Genomic DNA, 25,253 nt, shown 5'->3' with positions numbered 1-25,253 from the left:
CTAAAATCCCCTATGGAAAACATGAATGGTGGAAAAAACAATTGGAAACATTTCCCTGTTTGACTGCTAGGTTTTATGGGTATTATGACTGATACTGTGGCCCTCTATTTCATCCATGTATTCAGTATGGCTTTGTGGGACTCTGAGTCCTTTTTTTCTCTCAGGTTGTTTACGTCATTCGTTTTTACTACATGTCCCACAATGCAAAGCTCCTTCTCCGTCTCAATCCACTATGAAGATACAGTAGCCACTCTCTCTCCTGCAATCTGAACAATGAGTTCAGAGCGGAGGAAAGGAATTCAATAGCCTAGAATGCGTTATACAGCACGAAATATCTCCATTGAGCTGCTGTTCTCACAAATGACTTCAATGAACCAACCGTAAATATGTGGATACCTACAGAACACGAGAAATACGGCGTCGGTAAGTTTTGTGGTTCTGTGTTTTAAAACTGCGGTGGTCTCCTTTACTCACAAAATTAAAATTAGTTTCAAACTAATAGGGAATATGCTGTTTCATTTTCTTACACAGCATCAGAATAACAACGATCACTGTCTTATCATGTAGCCTACAAACCGTTACTAACGGGTACTTATTTCATAGGCACCACCACTTCCACGCATTTCACGAGTCTTTGCTCTTTCCATGGATTTGTCGGCTATAGGCTATGAATACATTATGGTTTTACAGCTATAAAACTGAACGCATGACTTGAGGCTATAGGACCTCTCTTATCAGTGTATCTCTTTGCACTCTGCGCGTTCAATCGCTTTGTTGGTTGTTGTTACATTGTGTCTGATAAATGAATGGAAGCAAACAAAATACGATACTCTTGTGCAAAGCATTTATTTAGCGCTTTATATGTGTGTATTGTGTTTACTCCTCATTGAAAAGAAAAATAAAGTGTCAAGATAAACATTTTTTTTGTTGCGTTCTGGAACATTGTTTTTGGTATTCGGAAATTTCCACTGAACCTTCAACCTTGTTTATCTCGTCTCTCTCAGTGAAAATAGCGAGTGAAGCTGTCCTGGTGTGCATTGTTCCGAGCGGCATGGGTGTCGTAACCAGAGATAAAAGTGAAGCAAACACAATGCGAGTGAAAGACAGGCTATGGGCTTAAATAATAGTGTTGTAATTTCTAATCGCAGTGGGGGATATTCACTCTGCGCCCACATTCTGTAAAAATATCTTATTGAAATGCGTTCCCCAATGGACCAAAATAGGGTACCAAAGCCTATTTGTTGGTTGGAGTGCATGTTTGGGATGCTTTATCCAGCCCCCGACAGTCACTGCTTGAAATATCAACATTGCAGAAATATTGCCATATTGTGTTATGTAGGCCTATCAGTCACACCTCTAGGTGCCGAAGGTCTACCTTGTCTTGACCTGAAATCATTGGAACACAGTCATTCACTGAACCAGAAACTGGCTTCTGCCCTGTATCTGTTACAAATTAGTTTTTGGTCACTAACTAACTGGCCCTGCTCTTTTTCTCCTGGTATGTGCATGTTTTTCTTCCCTCCCTGTCACAAGTTAGAACCCAAAGCTTCCAGTTTGATACATTGCAGTATTTCACAATTTCAACCTCTTTCCAAGTCCAGTCTGTGGAGCTAGGTGGGAGGAGAGTTGTATAACATTCCATTTATTCTCAGTGCTTAAATGCCTTCATTGTCTTTTAAAAAATTGCAAGTGAGGCTTTAAGTGGATTAAGCAGTCTTGATCCTATTTTCAATAAGAGCAATAAGACTCTTTTAATTAGCTCAGATTTAGAGCCTGTGGTTGGGCAGTAGGGGACTTCCTCCCTGTGACCGTGGTGATTCTGGGGAAGAAAGACTTGTTTCCTTGTTGTGCAACTCTGGCCGTAAGCCCACGGTTACTTTTAAGTGGACAAAGGAATGACACAACGTTGAGCAAATGTCGTGATTTGTCAATATTTTGTAACTCAGGTTAGAGGTTACGGACACGCGGCGCAAAAACAATTACATCCAATTACATTTGGACGTATTTTACTGATGTAGAATGATGTTTGATGGATGAAGATATACCCCTAGATAGTACTGTATTTGGTTGTTTGTTTGGATGCTTTTGGACTGTTAAATAGGTTGAGTGGGGAAATCTGGAGACCATGTGTTTTCATCATCAAGACCCTGTCCCTTGTTTATAAATTCCTTTCGCTTATAGGTACACAGGCGGCTCATTTCACTGAAGGGCTGTGGCCTTTTACTGGAACAGATAGTTGAGGTAAACATACATGTAGGCTTTTGAGGGTTTTTTATTAGCATCTTTAAAGTCTTAGTCACCGTTTTGGTTCAAATCAAATGGATTTTAATGGGGGGAAAAAATAGGATGCACACACATGCTTGATTCCAAATAATAGAACATATTGACATTCTATAGCTATATGACGTCGAACAGCTAATTACTCTTTGTGATCACCATTGATCGTGATCACTCACTGACATCAAAGTTCAACACAATGTTATTTGAGATTATTCATGTTTCAGTGAAACGTCTGTCTTCACAACCCTGGTTTTAACCCTTTCACCCCAGGGTCTTAAGTCTCAAGTTGTATGGATGTCCATTATGTCTTGGATGCACCAGTAGTATTGATATAATAGCCTACAGTATTTGAATGTGATTCATATAGTATGCACTGTAAATTTACCCCCCCTTTTAAACCAGGGCTGGCTTCCCAAAATGAGTTGAGATTCTTGGATCCTTGGTGCGAACCATTTTATCTTTCACCACGGAGCAAAATTTGAATTACAGCTTTTAATTGGGAGGTATTTGGCTTTGATGTTGATTTGCCTGATGCATGGGAGGAGAGCCAAGGAGGAGGACAGCCCTCTATCTACCATTGATGAAATATGAATGGAGTCCAGTATAGGAAGGCAGTACAGCATTAAGACTCCTATTAGTGCACCATTTGAGTGATTACAGGTTTGTAACCAAGATTGATGTGCTTTACTGTAAAATCGTATTCTGCCAAGAGGAGAGATTTTCATATCAAAGAGGGTTGGAATGTATTTCAGTTAAACATGAGGTAGGAATTTGAATAAAAATGTGTACATTGAGAAAGGATGGTAGACTAATGGAATAGTAGGACTGAATGTGCAGGAACACCCATGAGACGATCTGGGAATATTTTCACCAGAATTCCCACCTTTTGGAATATCCACTGCATGTGGTTCCTTTTGAACACTGGAATACTGGAATTCTCGGTGGATTATCCTCCATCAATTTAACTCACAACAGCTAACAATGTAGCGTCACAGCCTTGGAGAGAGAACATTGCCTCTGTTTTGGGAGATTGTATTCGCTGCAAATAGTCTTAAATGATGATTAACAGGAAGAGAAGGGGCCCTTCTCTCCTTGTTAAGACTGATATTGCAGCCAATCAAGCATGTCATTGCTCATCATAATTTAATGCGCTACGTTAGATCTCGTGTGTGTGTGTGTGTGTGTGTGTGTGTGTGTGTGTGTGTGTGTGTGTGTGTGTGTGTGTGTGTGTGTGTGTGTGTGTGTGTGTGTGTGTGTGTGTGTGTGTGTGTGTATTGAATATAATTTTCCAGTGAGCATTCAAACTAAATGCTTTGCATTTAGCGTATAACCACAGCCTAGTATTTACTTTTTGAAATCTCAATGTTTACCCACAGCAGCCTATGGAAACGCATAAATAATACCTTCAAGCGAATGGTAGAAAAACAGAATGGAGTGCTTGGGTAGTGTGTAGCAAAGTGCTGCCTGTGAATGGCCCTGGCCCTTGAGCAATGCACGCAGTGGAGTGGAGGAGTTCGAGGCCTGCTATGTAGTGGAGGTCTGTGTCAGGCCTGGGGCTGTCCTTCTCCCCTGGCTGCTGTCGCCTGCCCCCCTGGGGGGGATGTCACTGGGCCGAGGGGTGGGTGGCGGGCCCTGCCTGGCGGCGTGTGTCAGGAGGGCTTATTGTTGGACGTAGCCACCGTGGCCAACATCCCCTACACCCGTGGGATTAGCAGGTTGTTTGGCAGGGGGAACGGGGGCCTGTGGTCCCATTCCTTCATTATATTACACCCCCCTGCCTCTTTAATGAACATAGTCCCGGGGCACAGGGAGGCGTGGCCCCACAATGCCGCCACAGTTTGTAATTTCTTCTTCATCCACTCCCCTCTGCTGTCTTCATCCAATAGGCTTCATCTTCTTGCCGCGGCCAGGCCGACACAGGCAATCATTTAGGGACGGAGATCGCTGGAGGGAGTTGCTCCAGTCAATATTGGAGCTCCCTGGTGAATTAGACAGGCACGGTGGGATCAGAGAGAGGGGGAGGGAAAGAGGGAGAAAAACCTTTGACCTGTTAGCCTAGCTGATGTTATAGATCGACAGGGGCAACTAGGTAGAGCCATGTGTTTTATTTTTTTTATGCCTCCGCTCCACCAAAGATTTTTAGTGTTTATTTACAATGGCAATCATGCACAACCAACACCTTTCAATTTAACATGGATGGTGAATACTAGACTGGATTCTAAAATGCTTCATTTAGCCTGTTTGTGTTATCCCATTACTGCAGCTCTATTTACTTTTCAACTGAAAATATAACAAACATCATTCTATCCCATTTATTATGTAAAGACAGAAAAAACGCTGCTATTTTCCGGTCTTATTTCCTACTAAATCAGCATGTTTACCTTTTCACCCCCCCTCCCCCGTGGCGAGGCAGCCTTTTGATATGAATACAATGTAATGTGTGTGTCCCGTTGGATTCGATGACACCACCACGGTCTAATTGGCGGCATATGTTTTTGTGGAAGGATGCAGCTGAGGCTAGGCGGCTGCAGCCAGCCAATGAGTGGACCGGATTGCAGCTCACATGAAACCTCCAGTATAAATCCCAGCCTGCTTTTCACCACAGCACAGTCAGCTGGAGGCAGGGCAGTCTGGAGGTAGCTAGGGCTGCTGTTTCCTGGTAACAACTGGACTGGAGAGGGCATCACTAGGGCTACATACATGAATGTATGTCCTATTAATGCACATTAAAATTACACTACTGTGAAACAGATATAAAGGAAAGTGCTGTGAAATAGATATTTAAAAGCCAATGTTTTAAAAATGGGATGATATTAGCCTAATCATTGTTCTGTAGAAACCTCTTCCTCTCTGAGTGATTGGACGTATTCCTTTCAGGCCTATGGGGCCTACTTATTGAAATGGACCCAATATTTAAACCATACTGATATAAAGCCTACTTTAGTTGCACTACCGTTCAGAGGTTTGGGGTCACTTAGAAATGTCCTTGCAAAATGAATAGGAAATATAGTCAAGACGTTGACAAGGTTATAAATAATGATTTTTAATTAAAATAGTAATAGTGCCCTTCAAACTTTGCTTTCGTCAAAGAATCCTCCATTTGCAGTAATTACAGCCTTGCAGATCTTTTGGTGTTCTAGTTGTCAATTTGTTGAGGTAATCTGAAGAGATTTCACCCCATGCTTCCTGAAGCACCTCCCACAAGTTGGATTGGCTTGATGGGCACTTCTTATGTACTGTTACGTACGCCTCTTGGAGGGAACGCAACACCCTGCTACATATCAACTCCCTGTGTAGTGAAAAAGTATGTGATCGTAGGTGCGGGGGAAGGATGACAGAGGCAGAGAAAAATACAGTTTTAGAGGGAATTTATTATTCCTTAACATGGTAAGGTGGGCAAAAGGTGCTGGATGGAATCAAAGCAAAGAAAGTACAAATTTGTCCCCTCTCCTACCTTACCTGCCTTCCCACTACTTACCTAACCTTTAGCACCACCTGGCACTCTAACCAAAATACAGGGTGTGGTTCGCCCAGGTCTTATCTAGTGTGCATAGACAGATTCAATACTACGGGTTATGTATGCCTGCAGGCCTCTTGCCTAAACACTCCCAAGGTGCGTCCCCCCCCGGGAACAAATGAAACAGAATAATTACCAATACTTAAATGAAAAATGTAATTAACCAAAAACACTAAGTCCTATTGGCATACACATACCTCTGAAGGAGCGGCTACAAAATAATATCCACAAAACTTTTACTGACCGCCACAACAATCAACAGAGGACATAAAAAGAAGCTCTCTTCCCTGACGAAGGAACACTGGCTTTTATCAAGCTGGAGAAGTTGGTAATTGAAGAGACAGCTGTATCCCCTGACGAGAGAGAGGGGTCAGAGCTCCAATCAGCAACGGGGCAGAACCAATCAGCTGCTTAATAATCCAGGAAGCCATTTCCTGAAATACAAACGCATACAAACCCACAACAACACAGAAACTGGGGAACGTAACACGTAAATACAGTCAAGCTGCTCCCACAACAGCTCAATAGGTTTGAGATCCGGTGAGTGTGCTGGCCACTTTATTATAGACAGAATACCAGCTGACTGCTTCTTCCCTAAATATTTTTTGCATAGTTTGGAGCTGTGCTTTGGGTCATTGTCCTGTTGTAGGAGGAAACTGGCTCCACAGGATATGGCATGGTGTTGTAAAATGGAGTGATAGCCTTCCTTCTTCAAGATCCCTTTTACCCTGTACAAATCTCCCACTTTACCACCACCAAAGCACCCCCAGACCATCACATTGCCTCCACCATCCTTGACAGATGGCATCAAGCACTCCTCCAGCATCTTCATTTTTTCTGCGTCTCAAGAATGTTCCTCTTTGTGATCCGAATACCTCAAACTTAGATTCGTCTGTCCATAACACTTTTTTCCAATCTTCCTCTGTCCAGTGTCTGTATTCTTTTGCCCGTCTTAATCTTTTCTTTTTATTGGCCAGTCTGAGATGGCTTTTTCTTTGCAACTCTGCCTAGAAGGCTAGCATCCCGGAGTTGCCTCTTCACTGTTGATGTTGAGACTGGTGTTTTGCAGGTACTATTTAATGAAGCTGCCAGTTGAGGATGTGGGGTGTCTGTTTCTCAAACTAGACACTCTAATGTACTTGTCCTCTTGCTCAGTTGTGCACCGGGGCCTCCCACTCCTCTTTCTATTCTGGTTAGAGCCAGTTTGCGCTGTTCTGTGAAGGGAGTAGTACACAGCGTTGGACGAGACGTTCAGTTTCTTGGCAATTTCTCGCATGGAATTGCCTTCATTTCTCAGAACAAGAATAGACTGACGAGTTTCAGAAGAAAGTTCTTTGTTTCTGGTCATTTTGAGCCTGTAATCGAAGCCACAAATGCTGATGCTCCAGATACTCAACTAGTCTAAAGAAGGCCAGTTTTATTGCTTCTTTAATCATAACAAGAGTTTTCAGCTGTACTAACATAATTGCAAAAGGGTTTTCTAATGATCAGTCAGTCTTTTAAAGTGATAAACTTGGATTAGCCAACAACATGCCATTGGAACACAGGAGTGATGGTTGCTGATAATGGGCCTCTGTACGCCTATGTAGAAATTCCATTAAAAAAATCTACCGTTTCCAGCTACAATAGTCATTTACAACATTAATAATGTCTACACTGTATTTATGATCAATTTGAGGTTATTTTAATGGACCAAAAATGTGTGTTTCTTTCAAAAGCAAGGACATTCTAAGTGACCCCAACTTTCGAACGGTAGTGTACATTATAGAGGTCGACCGATTAATCGGAATGGCCGATTTATTAGGGCCGATTTATTTATTTATACACCATTATTTAACGAGGGAAGTCGGTTAAGAACACGTTCTTATTTTCAATGACAGCCTAGGAACGGTGGGTTAACTGCCTTGTTCAGCGGCAGAACGACAGATTTTTACCTTGTTAGCTCAGGGATTCATTCTTGCAACCTTACGGTTAACTAGTCCAATGCTCTAACCACCTGCTTTACATTGCACTCCACGAGGAGCCTGCGTGGCAGGCTGCCTACCTGTACGCGAGGGCAGCAAGAAGCCAAGGTAAGTTGCTAGCTAGCATTAAACTTATCTTATAAAAAAACAATCAATCTTAACATAATCACTAGTTAAGTACACATGGTTGATGATATTACTAGTTTATCTAGCGTGTCCTGCGTTGCATATAATCAATGCGGTGTCTGTTAATTTCTCATTGAATCACAGCCAACTTCGCCAAACGGGTGATTTAACAAGCGCATTTGCGAAAAAAGCACTGTCGTTGCACCAATGTACCTAACCATAAACATCAATGCCTTTCTTTAAAATCAATACACAAGTATATATATTTTTAAACCTGCATATTTAGTTAATATTGCCTGCTAACATGAATTTCTTATAACTAGGGAAATTGTGTCACTTCTCTTGCATTCCGTGCAAGCAGTCAGGGTATATGCAGCAGTTTGGGCCGCCTGGCTCATTGCGAACTGTGTGAAGTCCATTTATTCCTAACAAATACCGTTATTAATTATGACATAACATTGAAGGTTGTACAATGTAACAGCAATATTTAGACTTAGGAATGCCATCCGTTAGATAAAATACGGAACGGTTCCATATTTCACTGAAAGAATAAACGTTTTGTTTTCGAAATGATAGTTTCCAGATTCGAACATTTTAATGACCAAAGGCTCGTATTTCTGTGTGTTATTATGTTATAATTAAGTCTATGATTTGATAGAGCAGTCTGACTGAGTGATGGTAGGCACCAGCAAGCTCGTAAGCATTCATTCAAACAGCACTTTCGTGCGTTTGCCAGCAGCTCTTCGCAATGCTTCAAGCATTGTGCTGTTTATGACTTCAAGCCTATCAACTCCCGAGATTAGGCTGGTATAACCGATGTGAAATGGCTAGCTAGTTAGCGGATGCGCGCTAGTAGTGTTTCAAACGTCACTCGCTCTGAGACTTGGAGTAGTTGTTCCCCTTTCTCTGCATGGGTAATGCTGCTTCGAGGGTGGCTGTTGTCGTTGTGTTCCTGGTTCGAGCCCAGGTAGGAGCGAGGAGCGGGACGGAAGCTATACTGTTACACTGGCAATACTAAAGTGCCTATAAGAACATCCAATAGTCAAAGGTATATGAAATACAAATTGTATAGAGAGAAATAGTCCTATAATTCCTATAATAACTACAACCTAAAACTTCTTACCTGGGAATATTGAAGACTCATGTTAAAAGGAACCACCAGCTTTCATATGTTCTCATGTTCTGAGCAAGGAACTTAAATGTTAGCTTTTTTACATGGCACATATTGCACTTTTACTTTCTTCTCCAACACTTTGTTTTTGCATTATTTAAACCAAATTGAACATGTTTCATTATTTAATTGTGGCTAATAGATTTTATTGATGTATTATATTAAGTTTAAATAAGTGTTCATTCAGTATTGTTGTAATTGTCATTATTACAAATAAATAAATAAAAATCGTCCGATTTAATCAGTTTCGGCTTTTTTTTGGTCCTCCAATAATCGGTATCAGCGTTGAAAATCATAATCGGTCGACCTCTAGTACATTGTAATGAAGTAGCCTTTCTATTCCAGGGGTCTATATATCGAATGGTCACCGTTGTTTCCCTGATGCCAAGCCGTGAACCCAGTAAGAGGTTAATGGGATGTGTTCCATTATGAATTCACAGTTTGTGCTCATCAACACTGTGACAGTGGAGGTGGGGGTGGAAGAAATGACAGCCTGTCACCAGCGTTTTCAGAAACGAATGCTATATTCACGGATGACAATCATCGGGATTGATGTGTGAAAGGAACTATTGATGCCTTGAGTTTTTGTGCACATGCTCGTTTTTAAAGGGGCAAAAAATAACGATTCCCTAAAACATTGCATTTCCAGAGGTGTTGAGTTATATATAGTTTCCACTGGCTGTTTTAATCTAAGTCTTGCTGTGTTGATCATGGGCTCTGTACATTACCAGTGTCTCAAATTGCACCCTATTCCCTTTAAAGTGCACTACCTTTGACTAGAGCCCATGTGCCCTATAAAGGGAATATGGTACCATTTTGGGACGCAGCAGCCATTGAAACTCTGTGACCCACACTGCGCACCAGTGACCCCCCAGGCATCCATCTATTTCACCATAACCATCATGGCTTTTCTTTAATAAGCAACTTGCCTTCATCGTCTGACAACCTCTTGTCCTCAGTTATTAGGAACAATGAGCTGTTCATGCCTTATTAATGCTTTATAATAAATTGTTGTGGTTGAACCAGGCCTTTCTGTGCAGTGATGCTTGTGTTAGAGGTGTTAGCGGTTTTGCTATTAATACATTATGAATGCCTAATAAAACAGGTTGTTGTAGTTGGTTGAACCAGGCCTTTCTATGCAGTGACTGTCCTGGTTGTGTTAGTCATCGGGAAGGCTCTCTCCTCTTGGTAGACAGAATTCATGTCAGTGTCAGTAGGAGACCGATACAGGAGTTCTGAGGCGCCCTGACTAAGGCTCTGTAGCTTCTACCACTGTTGCCTCTCCTCCTTTCTCTTTCCCACTGTCTTTCTCTCTCTTGGCAGGGAGTGAGCTGTTTGCAGAGATTGGAGGTTACCCTCTCCCCATCTCTTCTTATCTCGATATCCCTCTCTTTCATTCCCTCCATATGTCTGTCTCTTTCTTCTCTTTCTCGCTCTGTCTGTTGATCTGTCTCTGGTGGTTCTCTCTCTTTGTTATTTTCTCTCTTTACCCACCGCTCTCCGTATCTGTCTTTCCATCTGTCTTCCTCCCATTTGTCTATTTTTTTCTTCCTCTCTTTTGTCTCTTTCTCTCCCTCTGTTTGTCCATTCTTCCTCCTCCCCAGACACTTCAGTAGTGTTGTTCTGGTGGCAGTGGTCTCTCTAGGGCAGAGAAACAGACAGAGCGAGTGAGGATGATAGTAGTAGTGAACACTCACTGGCTCTCTGTGTAGTGTCTACCTCTCCCACTATCTCTGTGTATTTACCTATGTCCCTGTCTCCCCATTCGGCTCCCCAAATGAATATGGATGATCATATCTGGGCATGGGGCTGGTTGCTGCTGCTATCACAAGACGCACAAAGGCTTCCATTGAGTACAGATCGCCACCACTGAGCTGGTGCCTGGCCACAATTCATTTAGGTGTCAAAGCTGTCTCTGTCTGTGTCCCAATTAAATGACACCCTATTCCCTATGTAGTGCACTACTTTTGACCAGAACCCTATGGGTTACCATTTGTGACCCACAAACTTCCTCTTTCTAGGTTGTGTTGTGTTGGGAAAGTACAATGTATCAGGCCAGATGGCGTTAATGTTTTCCTGGCCCTCCATGTCCTTGGCTCCTGTTTTATCCATGTTGTTGAAGGGTGATGTTTGAATGCTGTTCTGGCTCGGAAAAGCAGGAAGTATGATCCATCATCGTGGTATGATTTTACTGTAGGCTATTCTGCTTGTCCAGCTCTCATCACTGTCTTTCATGTGAGTGATAATGATGTCTCTCTCTCTCTCTCTCTCTCTCTCTCTCTCTCTCTCTCTCTCTCTCTCTCTCTCTCTCTCTCTCTCTCTCTCTCTCTCTCTCTCTCTCTCTCTCTCTCTCTCAGCATCACCGACTCTTACTTTACCCTGCTGATTAAAACTCTTCCCTCTCTCTGTCACACGTACAGTATGAATAAATATATTTGGCTGCCAGTGTTTGACTTGATACTACCTGAGCTGTTAGTGAGGTGTTACATTTCCATCTGTTAGACCAATTCACACTATACTCTGTTAGTTTTCCATTCACGTCACTTGCATGCACACACATAGGGATGCACGCAACCTCCACACGGAGGAACGCACACACACACACACTGCATGAATCAGCTTGATGCGGCTGGGCAGATGATGGTTTGACCTTGGCTGCTGTAAGCCATCATCTTACTTGTCAGTGTGTGTGTGATCTCTGTTTCCTTGGCCTGCCTGGTTCAGGGTCTGGCTCAACGCACACAAACACACAGACACACACACACCCTCAGGTAATTTATATCCTGTCTTCCACAGACAAGCCAGTTTAACTTAATGTTAGTTTGACATTCAAAAGGGATTTATTGTAATTCACTCTTGGTCCATGGCTGTTTTTCACCCAGTGAAAAGCTGAGTGGGTATTTAGACCAATTGCAATTCATTTTATCATGGTGCGCTGGTTGAAATGGCGTCGTTCTCCTTAAAGAGAGTATGCTACACACGGTACCCTAAACAATCTATATGGGTTGTTTGTTCAATGTTCCCAGTTCGTTTTGAAAGGACTGGAATAGAATAACAGTTGAACTGTTTTTAGTATGATTGAACACTAGAAATGCAAGTCTATTGACGATTTCCTTATGGAATAAATAGCTTCATCTGAAATCTTACACAGCAAAGAATACCTCTGTATCTGAACCAGTTGTTCCTCTAGGATTTTGTCAGCAGCGGTGAATGGTGCGGTTTTAGAGGGCATCCTCTTGGCCACAGAGAGAAAATGTTGCTGTTTTAAACTTCTTAAGGCTAGGTGGGACGCTAGCGCCCCATCTCGACAATATCCGGTGAAATTGCAGAGCGCGAAATTCAAAATACAAAAATCGTAATATTAAACATTCATGAAAATACAAGTGTCATACATCATTTAAGATCTTAACTTCTTGTTAATCCAGCCGCTTTGTCAGATTTCAAAAAGGCTTTACGGCAAAAGCATACCATGCAATTATCTGAGGACAGCGCCCCACATACAAAATCATTAAAAACATTTTCCAAACCAGCAGAGGCGACACAAAAGTCAGAAATAGCGATAAAATAAATCACTTACCTTTCGAAGATCTTCCTCTGTTTGCAATCCCAAAGGTCCCAGCTACACAACAAATGGTTGTTTTGTTCGATAAAGTCCTTCTTTATATCCCAAAAAAGTCAGTTTAGTTGGCGCGATTGATTCAGTAATCCACCCGTTCCAGTCGTTCAATATGCAGACAAAGCAATCCCAAAAGTTACCAATAAACTTCATCCAAACAAGTCAAACAGCGTTTCTAATCAATCTTCAGGTACCCTAATATGGAAATAAACGATAACATTTTTAAGACGAAGAATAGTATGTTCAATACCGGAGATAAATAACAAAGTGCGCACCCTCATCCACGCATGCCACAAAACTACAGTCCAAATGAGAGCCACCTTGAAAAACTACAAATTCTAGCTCATTTTTCAAAAAACAAGCCTGAAACCCTTTCTAAAGACTGACATCTAGTGGAAGCCACAGGAACTGCAATCTGGGAGGATTTCCTTTGAATATCCCATAGACAAGTGTTTTGAATGGGTGAAACCTAAAAAAAATGTAACATTTATTCTGGATGGATTCTCCTCGGGCTTTCGCCTGCCATATCAGTTCTGTTATACTCACAGACATTATTTTAACAGTTTTAGAACCTTCAGAGTGTTTTCTATCCAATACTACCAATTAAATGCATATCCTGGCTTCTGGGCCTGAGTAACAGGCAGTTAACTTTGGGCACGTCAGTCATCCGAACTTCCGAATACTGCCCCCTAGTCCTAAGAAGTTAAAGAAGATTTACTGCAATTCTACATATTTTGATATATATATTTTTTGAGTTAATATTTTCCCATTTTCAAGCTAGCTTCCTACAATATACACATTTGTCATGGGGCTGAGATCATTTTTTATTTTAAAGGTCATTTCCTGCAATTATACACATTTTGCGATGCCTTATTCCTTGTTCTTATGCTGTCTGAGTCACTCAAACATTATAACAAAATCAATGGGATTTCCATGCTATGCCATTTTTGGAATTTCAGGTTCTCTCCCACTGCCGAGTTTTTTTATTTTGGGGATTGTTAGTTCTCCAAAGAGGATCTTATTAAAAAATATATAGGTCCATTATCTTTTCTAAATACTTTGTCTGGTTTTTAGTAATTTAAGTTTAAACTGAAAACGTTTTACCATACAGAAAATAATTGCCATTGTCACTGGGTGGTAGAGGTTTTACCTAAAAGAACCCGTGTTTCATTTATTGAGTTGACTATACCTCCGACTGTTACCCGCTCCACTTAGTCTCCTACTTAAACCTGTCTTTTGGAGCTTTTTTTCTGTCTGAATGCTTTATCCAGCTAAACAGACAGCCTTTAAACCATTTAAGGCGGAAACCAGAATTCTGTTAGGCTTTTCCTACATAATAATAACCCGGTTCTCTCTCAAGTTGTTTGTCTGGGGTCGTTGTGTCTTTTCTTCCTCCTCCTTGATTGAATTGGGGCTTTTTTTTTTTTGCATTTCAGCATCAACACCAAAGGTTGGCATTGCAAAGCATTCTGGGATGTCCCTTTTGATTCCTGGTCTTTTTACTGGCTCTGAGGATTCCTTCGATTGATTCATTAGGCAGCTTTTGTATCTATGTCATTTAACAGTCTTTGTGTTACACATCCATGACCTATTAATTACAAAGCAAGGGTGGATTGTTTGCTGTATTAAACTTTTTTTTATATAGAGTAAGAAGTAACTTATTCAGCAGTGGCTGACCCAGACAGACATTATCCCTGTCTGGCCTCAGTGATTTGATGTATTAGTAAATACTGTACTGAGTTGCCTCTGGTCTGGCATTTCAAGTTCATACAGTATGTAGAGCGAGGGTGTAATCAATTCACATCTCGGTATCGTGCATATCTGATGAAGAATCTAACGTGACACTTTCTCTCTCATGGTAGCTACACCAATAAGAAGCTCCCACAGTCCAGCCTGTTATGATATTGCAGAATTGCATATCTCTCAGACATGTTACATTCCAGTTCAAACAAACCTCAGACTGGGGTCGATCCTAGTGCTGGTGTCTCTTACACCTCTCTCCCCGACCGATGGGTCACTGAAACCAACTGCAGTGGGACGGCTGCTAGTGAAGTGGCCCGCTTTGCTCACAAGCCCTTAACCCCGCAACCCCTTTCCTCTCTCTCTTTCCTTTTCGTCTCCACCTGGTCCCTTTATTTTACTCCTTCACTTCCCCTCAGGGGTGAACATTTAGTCATAAGCGTCTGCAGCGAAGTGCATTTCAGCAAAAAGTCTTTGTAATGTATACCCTTTGTGTGGGCGAGTGGGCTGGGAAGGACTGCGGCTGTCCCGCTGTGAGAGCCTTTGTGTGGGACGTTAATGCACACTTTTTCATGTGATGACAGATGGAGACCTGGGGCCATAGTCAATGCAGCAGGAGAGAGAAGAGATACTGTATGCACAACACTGGAGAAACACTTAGCCTCTATACAGCCGACTTTCTGTGGGTTTCAGTGGAACCCATTTGGTCGCAACAAATATTTAACAAATTTGGTAATAATTGATAATGACCTGGCGTCTGGCCCATAATGGGCCTGCGTTCCATACAGAACCAGGCATGCCCATTGATTTGGATAGATTTAGTGTAAAAGCAGATTTCAAAATGCCAAGTGTTATTTTCTGCGAAATCCTTGAGGACAGAATTTGAAGGGAAAAAAATGATAGTTGATACCACGGCAAAAAAAAAAAAAAGAATGTGGGAAGAAAGACTATTTCCCCCCCATTTTTTTCAGGTTTTCGCTTTCAAAATCACACCTTTTTTTATTTATAGAAAAACAAGCAAATTAGATGCTCTGTCCACAAAAATGCTTAAACCACATCAGGGGGCCATGTTTTAGGTCTGGTAAAAATCTGAGATTTTTTTTGTGTAATTACTTTATATTTCAGGTGAGCACCAGTCAGACAGTTGTTTGGCTTGCAGTGTTTCTGTAGCGCAGTTGTGAAGGGAGTAATCATGATTCTGCCAGGTAGGCATAGGCTACTTTGTAGTTACCTTTTGAATTTAGAAATGTTTGCAAATGTATAAAATAACAAAAATAGAAATACCTTATTTACATAAGTATTCAGACCCTTTGCTATGAGACTCGAAATTAAGCTCAGGTGCATCCTATTTCCATTGATCATCCTTGATTGGAGTCCACCTGTGGTAAAATTTAATTGATTGGACATGATTTGGAAAGGCACACACCTGTCTATATAAGGTCCCACAGATGACAGTGCATGTCAGAGCAAAAAACAAGCCATGAGGTTGAAAGAATTGTTTGTAGATCTCCGAGACAGGATTGTATCAAGGCACAAATCTGGGGAAGGGTACCAAAACATTTCTGCAGCATTGGTCCCCAAGAAGACAGTGGCCTCCATCATTCTTAAATGGAAGAAGTTTGGAACCACCAAGACTCTTCCTAGAGCTGGCCGCCTGGCCAAACTGAGCAATCGGGGGAGAAGGGACTTGGTCAAGGAGGCGACCAAGAACCCGATGGTCACTCTGACAGAGCTCCAGAGTTCCTCTCTGGAGATGGGAGAACTTTTTGAGAAGGACAACAATCTCTGCAGCACTCCACCAATCAGGCCTTTATGGTAGAGTGGCCAGACGGAAGCCACTCCTCAGGAAAAAGCCACATGACAGCCTGCATGGAGTTTTCCAAAAGGAAACTAAAGGACTCTCAGTCCATGGCCTGAATGCCAAGTGTCACGTCTAGAGGAAACCTTGCACCATCCATACGGTGAAGCATGGTGGTGGCAGCATCATGCTGTGGGGATGTTTTTCAGTGTTAGGGACTGCGACACTAGTCAGGATCGAGGGAAAGATGAGAGAGAAAGTACAGAGATCCTTAATGAAAACCTGCTCCTGAGCGCTCGGGACCTCAGACTGGGGGTGAAGGTTCACCTTCCAACAGGACAATGACCCTAAGCACACAGCCAAGACAATGCAGGAGTAGCTTCGGGACAAGTTTCTGATTGTCCTTGAATGGCCCAGCCAGAGCTTGAACTTGAACCCGCTCAAACATCTCTGGAGAGACCTGAAAAAAGCTGTGCAGCGACGCTCCCCATCCAACCTGACAGGGTTTTAGAGGATCTGCAGAGAAGAATGGGAGAAACACCCCAAAGACAGGTGTGCCAAGTTTGTAGCGTCAAACCCAAGAAGACTCAAGGCTGTAATTGCTGCCAAAGGTGCTTCAACAAAGTACTGAGTAAAGGGTCTGAAAACGTATGTAAATGTGATATTTCCGTTTTTCTTTTCTTTGTCATTATGGGGTAGATTGATGGGGGGGAAACAATTTAATACGTTTTAGCATAAGGTTGCAATGTAACAAAATGTGGAAAAAGTCAAGGGGTCTGAATACTTTCCGAATGCACTGTATATGCCCTACGCATACCGCACACAGAGGGATCGACATTCAGGTAAATTTGCCAGTGGCACACCGGGCTAGTGCCAACTCAAAGCTTCAAGCCCAAATGTCAAAAAAATACTGTCCTTGGCCAAGATCTGACAGAAATGCAAATAATGCATGTATAATTTCAATAGCAGATGATTTTGTATTTCATTTACGTGCTGAGCAAGTAGCCTATACAGACATTGGCAAGTCAAATTAAAGGACTTTCAAGGACTTTTTCAAGCACTTAATTGTAATTTTCAAGAACCTACATTTTATACTTAAAAAAAAAAGTCCCACCAAAATGTATGCAAAAGAAGCATTAACACTTTGGGTAGGCCTATATATAAAAAAAAGGCATTCTTAATCGCATTATGGATTGACATTCACATTATTTTTACATTCTAAAATATGTCAGAATAATGTGGGCAGTGTCTGACTAAATACACAACACACTGAAGTCTGTCCATGTGGTAGACAGTCAGAGTTGTCATTTGAGATGTCCAGGGGTTACTGTATCATGTTTTACAAATAATTGCATTGGATAAAAATGACATGATCTAGTCTCATGGTAATTACGTTGGCCAGAGTTCTCAGCACCAACACAACGGGCGAAAAAAAAGATTCATATTTCAAAGATGATCTAGGTCCTTAAACCATGTAATGGTTATTATAAGCAGGAGAACATCGAATGTTGGCTTCAACTTGGTTTTTCCATACAAAGCGTTCCTTTACAAAGGGAGCCTGGTTTTGGTCTCTTTCTCATTGTAAAACATGATACAGTAACCCCTGAATATCTCGAATGACAACACTGACTGTCTACCACATGGACAGACTTCAGTGTGTTGTGTATTTAGTCAGACCCCTATATATATATATATATATATATATATATGGACAAAAACACTTGTCTTTATTTTTGCATTATCTTACAACCCCTTAAGGACCTAGTATTGTATTATTTCTTTTTCTCCCCAATTTCATGGTATCCAATTTGGTATTTACAGTCTTGTCTCATCGCTGCAACTCCCGTACGGACTCGGGAGAGGTGAAGGTCAAGAGCTGTGTGTCCTCCGAAACACAAACCAACCAAGCCAAGCCGCACTGCTTCTTGACACAATGCCCACTTAACCCAGAAGTCAGCCGCACCAATGTGTCAGAGGAAACATTGTACACCTGGTGACCGTGTCAGCGTGCACTGTGCCCGGCCTGCCACAGGAGTCGCTAGTGCGCGATGGGACAAGGACATCCCTATCGGCCAAACCTTTCCCTAACCCGGACGACACTGGGCCAATTGTGTGCCGCCCCATGGGTCTCCCGGTCGCGGCCGGCTGCGACAGAGCCTGGACTCGAACCCAGAATCTCTAGTGGCACAGCTAGTGCCTTAGACCACTGCACCACTCGGGAGGCCCAAGGACCTAGTATTTACATGTTTTAATTTTTAAATTTTTTTCAAAAGAAAATTTACATCTCAACATGCACTTTCACTTTTTGTATTCTTTTGAGCATGGATTAAATGAATTATATTATTTTTGCATCTCGGCCTCATTGGGTTATTCATTTTTCATGTTTAAAATATATATATAAAATCTAGGCAAGTAAGTTAAGAACAAATTCTTATTTAGAATGACGGCCTACCCCGGCCAAACCCTTACCCGGACGACGCTGGGCCAATTGTGCGCTGCCCTATGGGACTCCAAATCACGGCCGGTTGTGACACAGCCTGGAATTGAACCAGGGTCTGTAGTGATGCCTCTAGCACTGAGATGCATTGCCTTAGACCGCTGCGCCACTCAGGAGCCCCCAGGGCGAGGGCGTGTACCTTTTTGAACTCTACAGATATTTTCTCTCTTCGGCCGCGTCTCATTCTAGCCGAGCGCAAACCCTCATACTGGCTTTCTATTAACATGGTATTACCTGGTATTTACCTGGTAACAGTGTAATTCTTTTCCCCCCTATTTAATTCTCTCCAGAAGATACAGTATGAATCGTTCTGGTTAATACTGAAGTCAAAGGCCAGGATATTAACCTGATGATTGGATTGCTAGGAATCTGAATCCAGGCCATTCATTTAGTAATTCATCAATTTACCTAAGGAATGTCCCCACTCCACTCCAGACATCCTCATCATCAGCACCTGCGGTGGTGTTTTAAATCTCTCCTGGTTGGTTTTCATCTGGATTCGTGCCATAATCCTCTTTGATGTTGGCCCTAATGCAGTGTGAAGGCTACTGCCTCCCTCCACTCACACCACCAGTGCCACCAAGGAATTAAGACTACCCTATCAACAGGACAGCAGCAGAGAAGGGCAGAACCTTCCCCTGAATGGATTCCCCATCCCAAGCCCAGTCAGCGTAACACAGCTCTGACAATAGGCCACACCGAGGCCTGTCACCCTGCCAGGCTGGATCCTACCTGCAGGACTGAGAGGATTACAGAGAGGGGAGGGGTACACTGTCTGAGCTATCTGTAGCACAGAGTTGGGTTTCATCCCCAGCTGGATCTGTGGATGAGGGGCTTGTGTTGTGGTGTTGCACATATTTCAGCGTGTTGAGATACAGAAAGTAAGTTAACCACTTCTGTCAATTGATCATCAATAAGGCCTTGTCCTATGTGGATACATTTTGCAGCTTAGTCCCGTATAATTCATATCAAGGGATCAACTGACAAATTAGCCAGGCACTGCGTTGGCATGAGGATTGTGCCTGTTTGGCTTTGAGGAGCTCATTAGAGGTTTTATACTAACCCAACCATAGCCCCCAGGGAGCTGTAAAGATGGAATGACTCACATGCACAACTTAGGCTACTTTCCTTTTTTGTTATACGCTCTTATACACCTAGTACTGAGGGACTGTGAGGGGGAGTAAAACAAAGATGAAATTAATCACACCAACCAACCTCCCCTTTTCCTCCCATTCCATTTCCCCCAACACCTCCACACCCTCAGCCTTCTACAAGGCTTTTAACTAGTTTTGTTTAATTACAGGCAGTTTGAGGGTGTAAATGGCTGCCGCTGACCCAATTCAGGGTGGAAACTGGGGCACAGATTGTTTTTTTATTTTTTTCAACCTCACTTACTTTCCTCTATTGATTTTTGCCTGGCTGTGTGGACCTCGGTCGGCATGAATAAATTAGCAGAGCTTAGCCGCTTTGACTCATGACAGGAGCAGCAATAGCTGCCGTGTCTAAGTCATCCAGCTGACCAAGTGATGCCTGACTGGGTCCACTCGGGCATGACTGTGTTCCCTCCCAATTTAATCTGCCAGCAAAATAGAAGAATTTTGACCGGACGAGCTATAAATTTGAGTCATTCTGGAACTAAATGAGGAGCCCAGTATTAGTATGAAGCGTGATAGGCTCTGGCTGGACTGTAATTGACAAGATAAAGGTAATAGCAGAAGATGTGTGAGGTAGCTGTTTCACCGCAGCTCAACGCCGAGCCTTGAGTGATGAACTCCTATGACAGCTGAGTAGCTGTTAATCACGACTATGTTGTGAGGTAGCTGGAGAATGCACTCTCTTGGCTGTGCTGTGTTCTTCTTCTTCTCCTGTCCTCTCCCCTCCCCACCCCTCTGTGGCTACTGGCTATGCCTCCCGTCTCTGTGGCTGGCTTTGACAAATAGAGCTCCATTCCTGAAGGAACTCTGGAACTCTCACTCTGAGCCAATGGCGGTCTTCGCGGTTCCGTCGTGGCTCTCTCGCGCAGTTCCTCCACCCCTGGAATAATCCGGCATGATCCACCAACGGCATGCACCGGCAGCGCCGCACAGAAAAATAAGTCAGACAGCTGAAGCCCTTAGCCTCAGAGGATTGCTAAACCATGTGTATGAGCTCCCAACACAGAGGGCCATACTGTTGGGAATCAAGCTTAACCCTACTGTCCTTTACTTTAGCCCTTTCACTGTTTCTCTCTCATACTTCATTGAATATTATTTTATTCAACAATAGTCCATTGTAACCTGAGAACCTGTACTTGGTGTGTCCATGATGTCCATGTGCCTCTATCCCATTCCCATGACTGCTCTACCGCAGGCCCAGGCTCATGTCCACACCACACCTCAGAGTGTTCATGGGCTGTCAATTGGCCGAATGGCAGCCAGGGTGGCGGTTATTGATGAGTCTAAATCCAAGCAGATGGATGGCTGACTCTGGCATGCCTAAGGCTTAAAGAGCCTCTCCACAACCTCGTCCCTGACCTATCGAGGAGGAACACATTTTCCACGGAGGAAAACATGAAACACCGCAGCAGCATGGATGGACTCGTTTGGTCGCTCAGTAACATCTTCTGGCAGCCCGGGGAGGGAATGGGATTTTTGGTTTGGATGACACAACTCATTTTCACTGTCACCATATTGTATAGGCTCTGCAGTGGACTAGTTCTGAAGACAACACTCTCTCTCACACACACACACACACACACACACACACTCACATATTGTTAATGTAAGACAACAACAGCATTCTCTCAGTCCATTAACATTGTTATCCTTCACTTCTCCTCCCGCTGCTCTGTTGTAAATGGATGATTAGCTATACCAGCGCCTGTGGTTCTGGAATGTGTCCTAAATAGTGCCCTATTCCCTTCATGGTGCCCTACTAAAAGTAGTGGACTATATAGGGAATAGGGTGTCATTTGGGATGCAAACCATTGCGAAATTGTGTTGTGTTAGTGCCACTGTGCTCACGGGCCATGGCTCGCGCTCCTTTCTGATGGGATGAATGGCTTAATGCTAAAACAAAGTGTTGTCACCCCTATAACCAGAGGTATCAGATTATGATAGCTGGGGGTACTGGAACGTCTCTGATTCTGTTTACAATGCTGGCTGCCTGGCCTTCAGTTTGTGGTCAAAAGTAGGGCACTGTATAGGCAATAGGGTGTCATTGGGAACGTGTTCTTTTCCTCCGACACCAAACCACCGATGGGTGAACTGAACAGCATGTTGGGTGATGTAATGTTATAGGCTACTGTGGAACTGTACACCACACACTCTCAATCCTGCTTGACCCAAATACAGTACAGATTTAGGTGTACATACTAATACTCTGTTTACTGAGTAAACGTATTTTCAAAATGCCTTTTCAAATGATGCGTTTTGATGTAATTGAAATAGGCCTACATGGGGCTGTGACTGTAATTGAATAACCATGTAACAGATGGTTATGGATGAAGAGCGCCATGAAAATAAAATAAGTCAACCATTTTAAATAGGCGTACATGATCTTTTTATACATTTTATTTTCATGTAGATGAACTTTACCTAATAGCGGGAGTATTTACTAATGATTAGAAGCAATTGTTTTGCTAACTTAGTCTGTCTATTAAACTGTCTACACCTCCTGCTCTTTCCAACTGTGGTTTGATACTCCTGCAGCTAAACCGCTAGATGCACGGGGGTGTAGATGCCTTAGCCTATGGCACTTGATGTGGGACTTTCTTTTATACAATGCCCGTTTTTTCAGTGCTTGCTAGTAAATAAATAAATCGCTCTTCTTTTAAAAAAAGGTTGGATGTGTCTGACTATTCATTAATTATTCAACAGCAGTCGACAAGGTTGTTCTGGCTCTGAGGCCTATAATGCGCTAATGTTGTGTCAAATGGACAATTCGCCCCAAACTCTCAAACCTGGCGTGGTATAAGACAGAATATTTTCTTAATTTATACACGAGTCATCGCTGATAAATAGGGTATGGACATGTTGCGTGTATTAGTTTCTATTTTGACGATTGTCAGTTTCATACGGTCGCTTAGCTATCTCTCTTCCCTTTATATACTGCTCAAAAAAATAAAGGGAACACTTAAACAACACAATGTAACTCCAAGTCAATCACACGTCTGTGAAATCAAACTGACCACTTAGGAAGCAACACTGATTGACAATACATTTCACAAGCTCTTGTGCAAATGGAATAGACAACAGGTGGAAATTATAGGCAATTAGCAAGACACCCCCAATAAAGGAGTGGTTCTGCAGGTGGTGACCACAGACCACTTCTCAGTTCCTATGCTTCCTGGCTGATGTTTTGGTCACTTTTGAATGCTGGCAGTGCTTTCACTCTAGTGGTAGCATGAGACGGAGTCTACAACCCACACAAGTGGCTCAGGTAGTGCAGCTCATCCAGGATGGCACATCAATGCGAGCTGTGGCAAGAAGGTTTGCTGTGTCTGTCAGCGTAGTGTCCAGAGCATGGAGGCGCTACCAGGAGACAGGCCAGTACATCAGGAGACGTGGAGGAGGCTGTAGGAGGGCAACAACCCAACAACAATTAGCAGCAGGACTGCTACCTCCGCCTTTGTGCAAGGAGGAGCAGGAGGAGCACTGCCAGAGCCCTGCAAAATGACCTCCAGCAGGCCACAAATGTGCATGTGTCTGCTCAAACGGTCAGAAACAGACTCCATGAGGGTGGTATGAGGGCCCGACGTCCACAGGTGGGGGTTGTGCTTACAGCCCAACACCGTGCAGGACGTTTGGCATTTGCCAGAGAACACCAAGATTGGCAAATTCGCCATTGGCGCCCTGTGCTCTTCACAGATGAAAGCAGGTTCACACTGAGCACATGTGACAGACGTGACAGTCTGGAGACGCCGTGGAGAACGTTCTGCTGCCTGCAACATCCTCCAGCATGACCGGTTTGGCGGTGGGTCAGTCATGGTGTGGGGTGGCATTTCTTTGGAGGGCCGCACAGCCCTCCATGTGCTCGCCAGAGGTAGCCTGACTGCCATTAGGTACCGAGATGAGATCCTCAGACCCCTTGTGAGACCATATGCTGGTGCGGTTGGCCCTGGGTTCCTCCTAATGCAAGACAATGCTAGACCTCATGTGGCTGGAGTGTGTCAGCAGTTCCTGCAAGAGGAAGGCATTGATGCTATGGACTGGCCCGCCCGTTCTCTAGACCTGAATCCAATTGAGCACATATGGGACATCATGTCTCGCTCCATCCACCAACGCCACATTGCACCACAGACTGTCCAGGAGTTGGCGGATGCTTTAGTCCAGGTCTGGGAGGAGACCATCCGCCACCTCATCAGGAGCATGCCCAGGCATTGTAGGGAGGTCATACAGGCACGTGGAGGCCACACACACTACTGAGCCTCATTTTGACTTGTTTGAAGGACATTACATCAAAGTTGGATCAGCCTGTAGTGTGGTTTTCCACTTTAATTTTGAGTGTGACTCCAAATCCAGACCTCCATGGGTTGATAAATTGGATTTCCATTGATTATTTTTGTGTGATTTTGTTGTCAGCACATTCAACTATGTAAAGATAAAAGTATTTAATAAGATTATTTCATTCATTCAGCTCTAGGATGTGTTATTTTAGTGTTCCCTTTATTTTTTTGAGCAGTGTACTTCCCTCGTCAATTCATCATCTTATAGCCTGCTTTCGGAAAGCCTAAGGTAAGCCTAGGTTTTTTTAATACGTTTTAAGGAAAGGATAAATATTTGCTCTTGTGTCTGACATTCGCTGGTGGCTTTGATTGACGGGTCTTTTTACTGGGGTGTGTGTGAGTTCGCTGATTCTCTCTATTGGCCTATATGCCCATTCAGTTTCCTAATTTAGCCAGTCTGGACAAGAATCAAACGGTCCTGTCATGATGTAATCTTGTTTTCAGTAGGTTAGGCTACTTTCTGAAGAACATATGCCACTGCCATCGAATTACCACAGCAGCAGGGTTTGTGCGAATATTTTCGGGACGTTTTGAGAGAAACATCGGGACTTAATGTGAATGGATTTGTGTGTCAAAATAGGATCTGTATTAAAAAAATGTAATTGCAGAAAAGCCAACATACAAGGGCAAGGGGGCATACACCTTTATTTTTGACTCCGTCATGCACTAATTTTGTGTCAATACGAAAATGGGATAGATCTTCTCCAACCTTGCATTTCTTAATTTGTAGATTAATAGTTATAAATAATAACCTGACTAATGATAATGAAATGCCATGATAATAACGACGTGTAATGGCTTGTTTGAAATAGGTTTTTATTAAGAAGCTTATCCATGTAAACAAGTGTACGAACAGAATTGTGACCTTCCCTTTTTACATAGGGCCTAATAAGCCTAAAACGACAGTAACATGCATTTAAACAAAATGGACACATCAAAAACAATATGAAAAGGTAAAGAAAAGTAAAAACCAGTAAAGAAGTGTGATGCAATAGTGAAATTGCACATGTTTACTTTGAGTCTGATAGCCTATGCAAAATAAAAAAAGATATAGATGTA

General features: G+C 42.8%; 1 protein-coding gene across 1 annotated transcript in view; it reads left to right on the top strand.

The window, feature by feature from the left end:
- The first annotated feature begins 225 nt into the window (after nt 1-225).
- The window catches only part of LOC106576073 (dedicator of cytokinesis protein 4), a 138,155-nt gene continuing 113,127 nt past the window's right edge, over nt 226-25,253 (top strand). The window contains 1 exon segment of the mRNA XM_014152946.2: nt 226-423. Coding sequence (XP_014008421.1) covers nt 387-423 — 37 coding nt within the window. The 5' untranslated portion in view covers nt 226-386.

The sequence above is a fragment of the Salmo salar genome, chromosome ssa17 (genome assembly GCF_905237065.1).
Source record: "Salmo salar chromosome ssa17, Ssal_v3.1, whole genome shotgun sequence".
In the NCBI taxonomy this organism is placed as follows: domain Eukaryota; kingdom Metazoa; phylum Chordata; class Actinopteri; order Salmoniformes; family Salmonidae; genus Salmo; species Salmo salar.
Note: the sequence above shows the minus strand (reverse complement) of the source record. Positions and strands in the feature narration are given on the sequence as shown.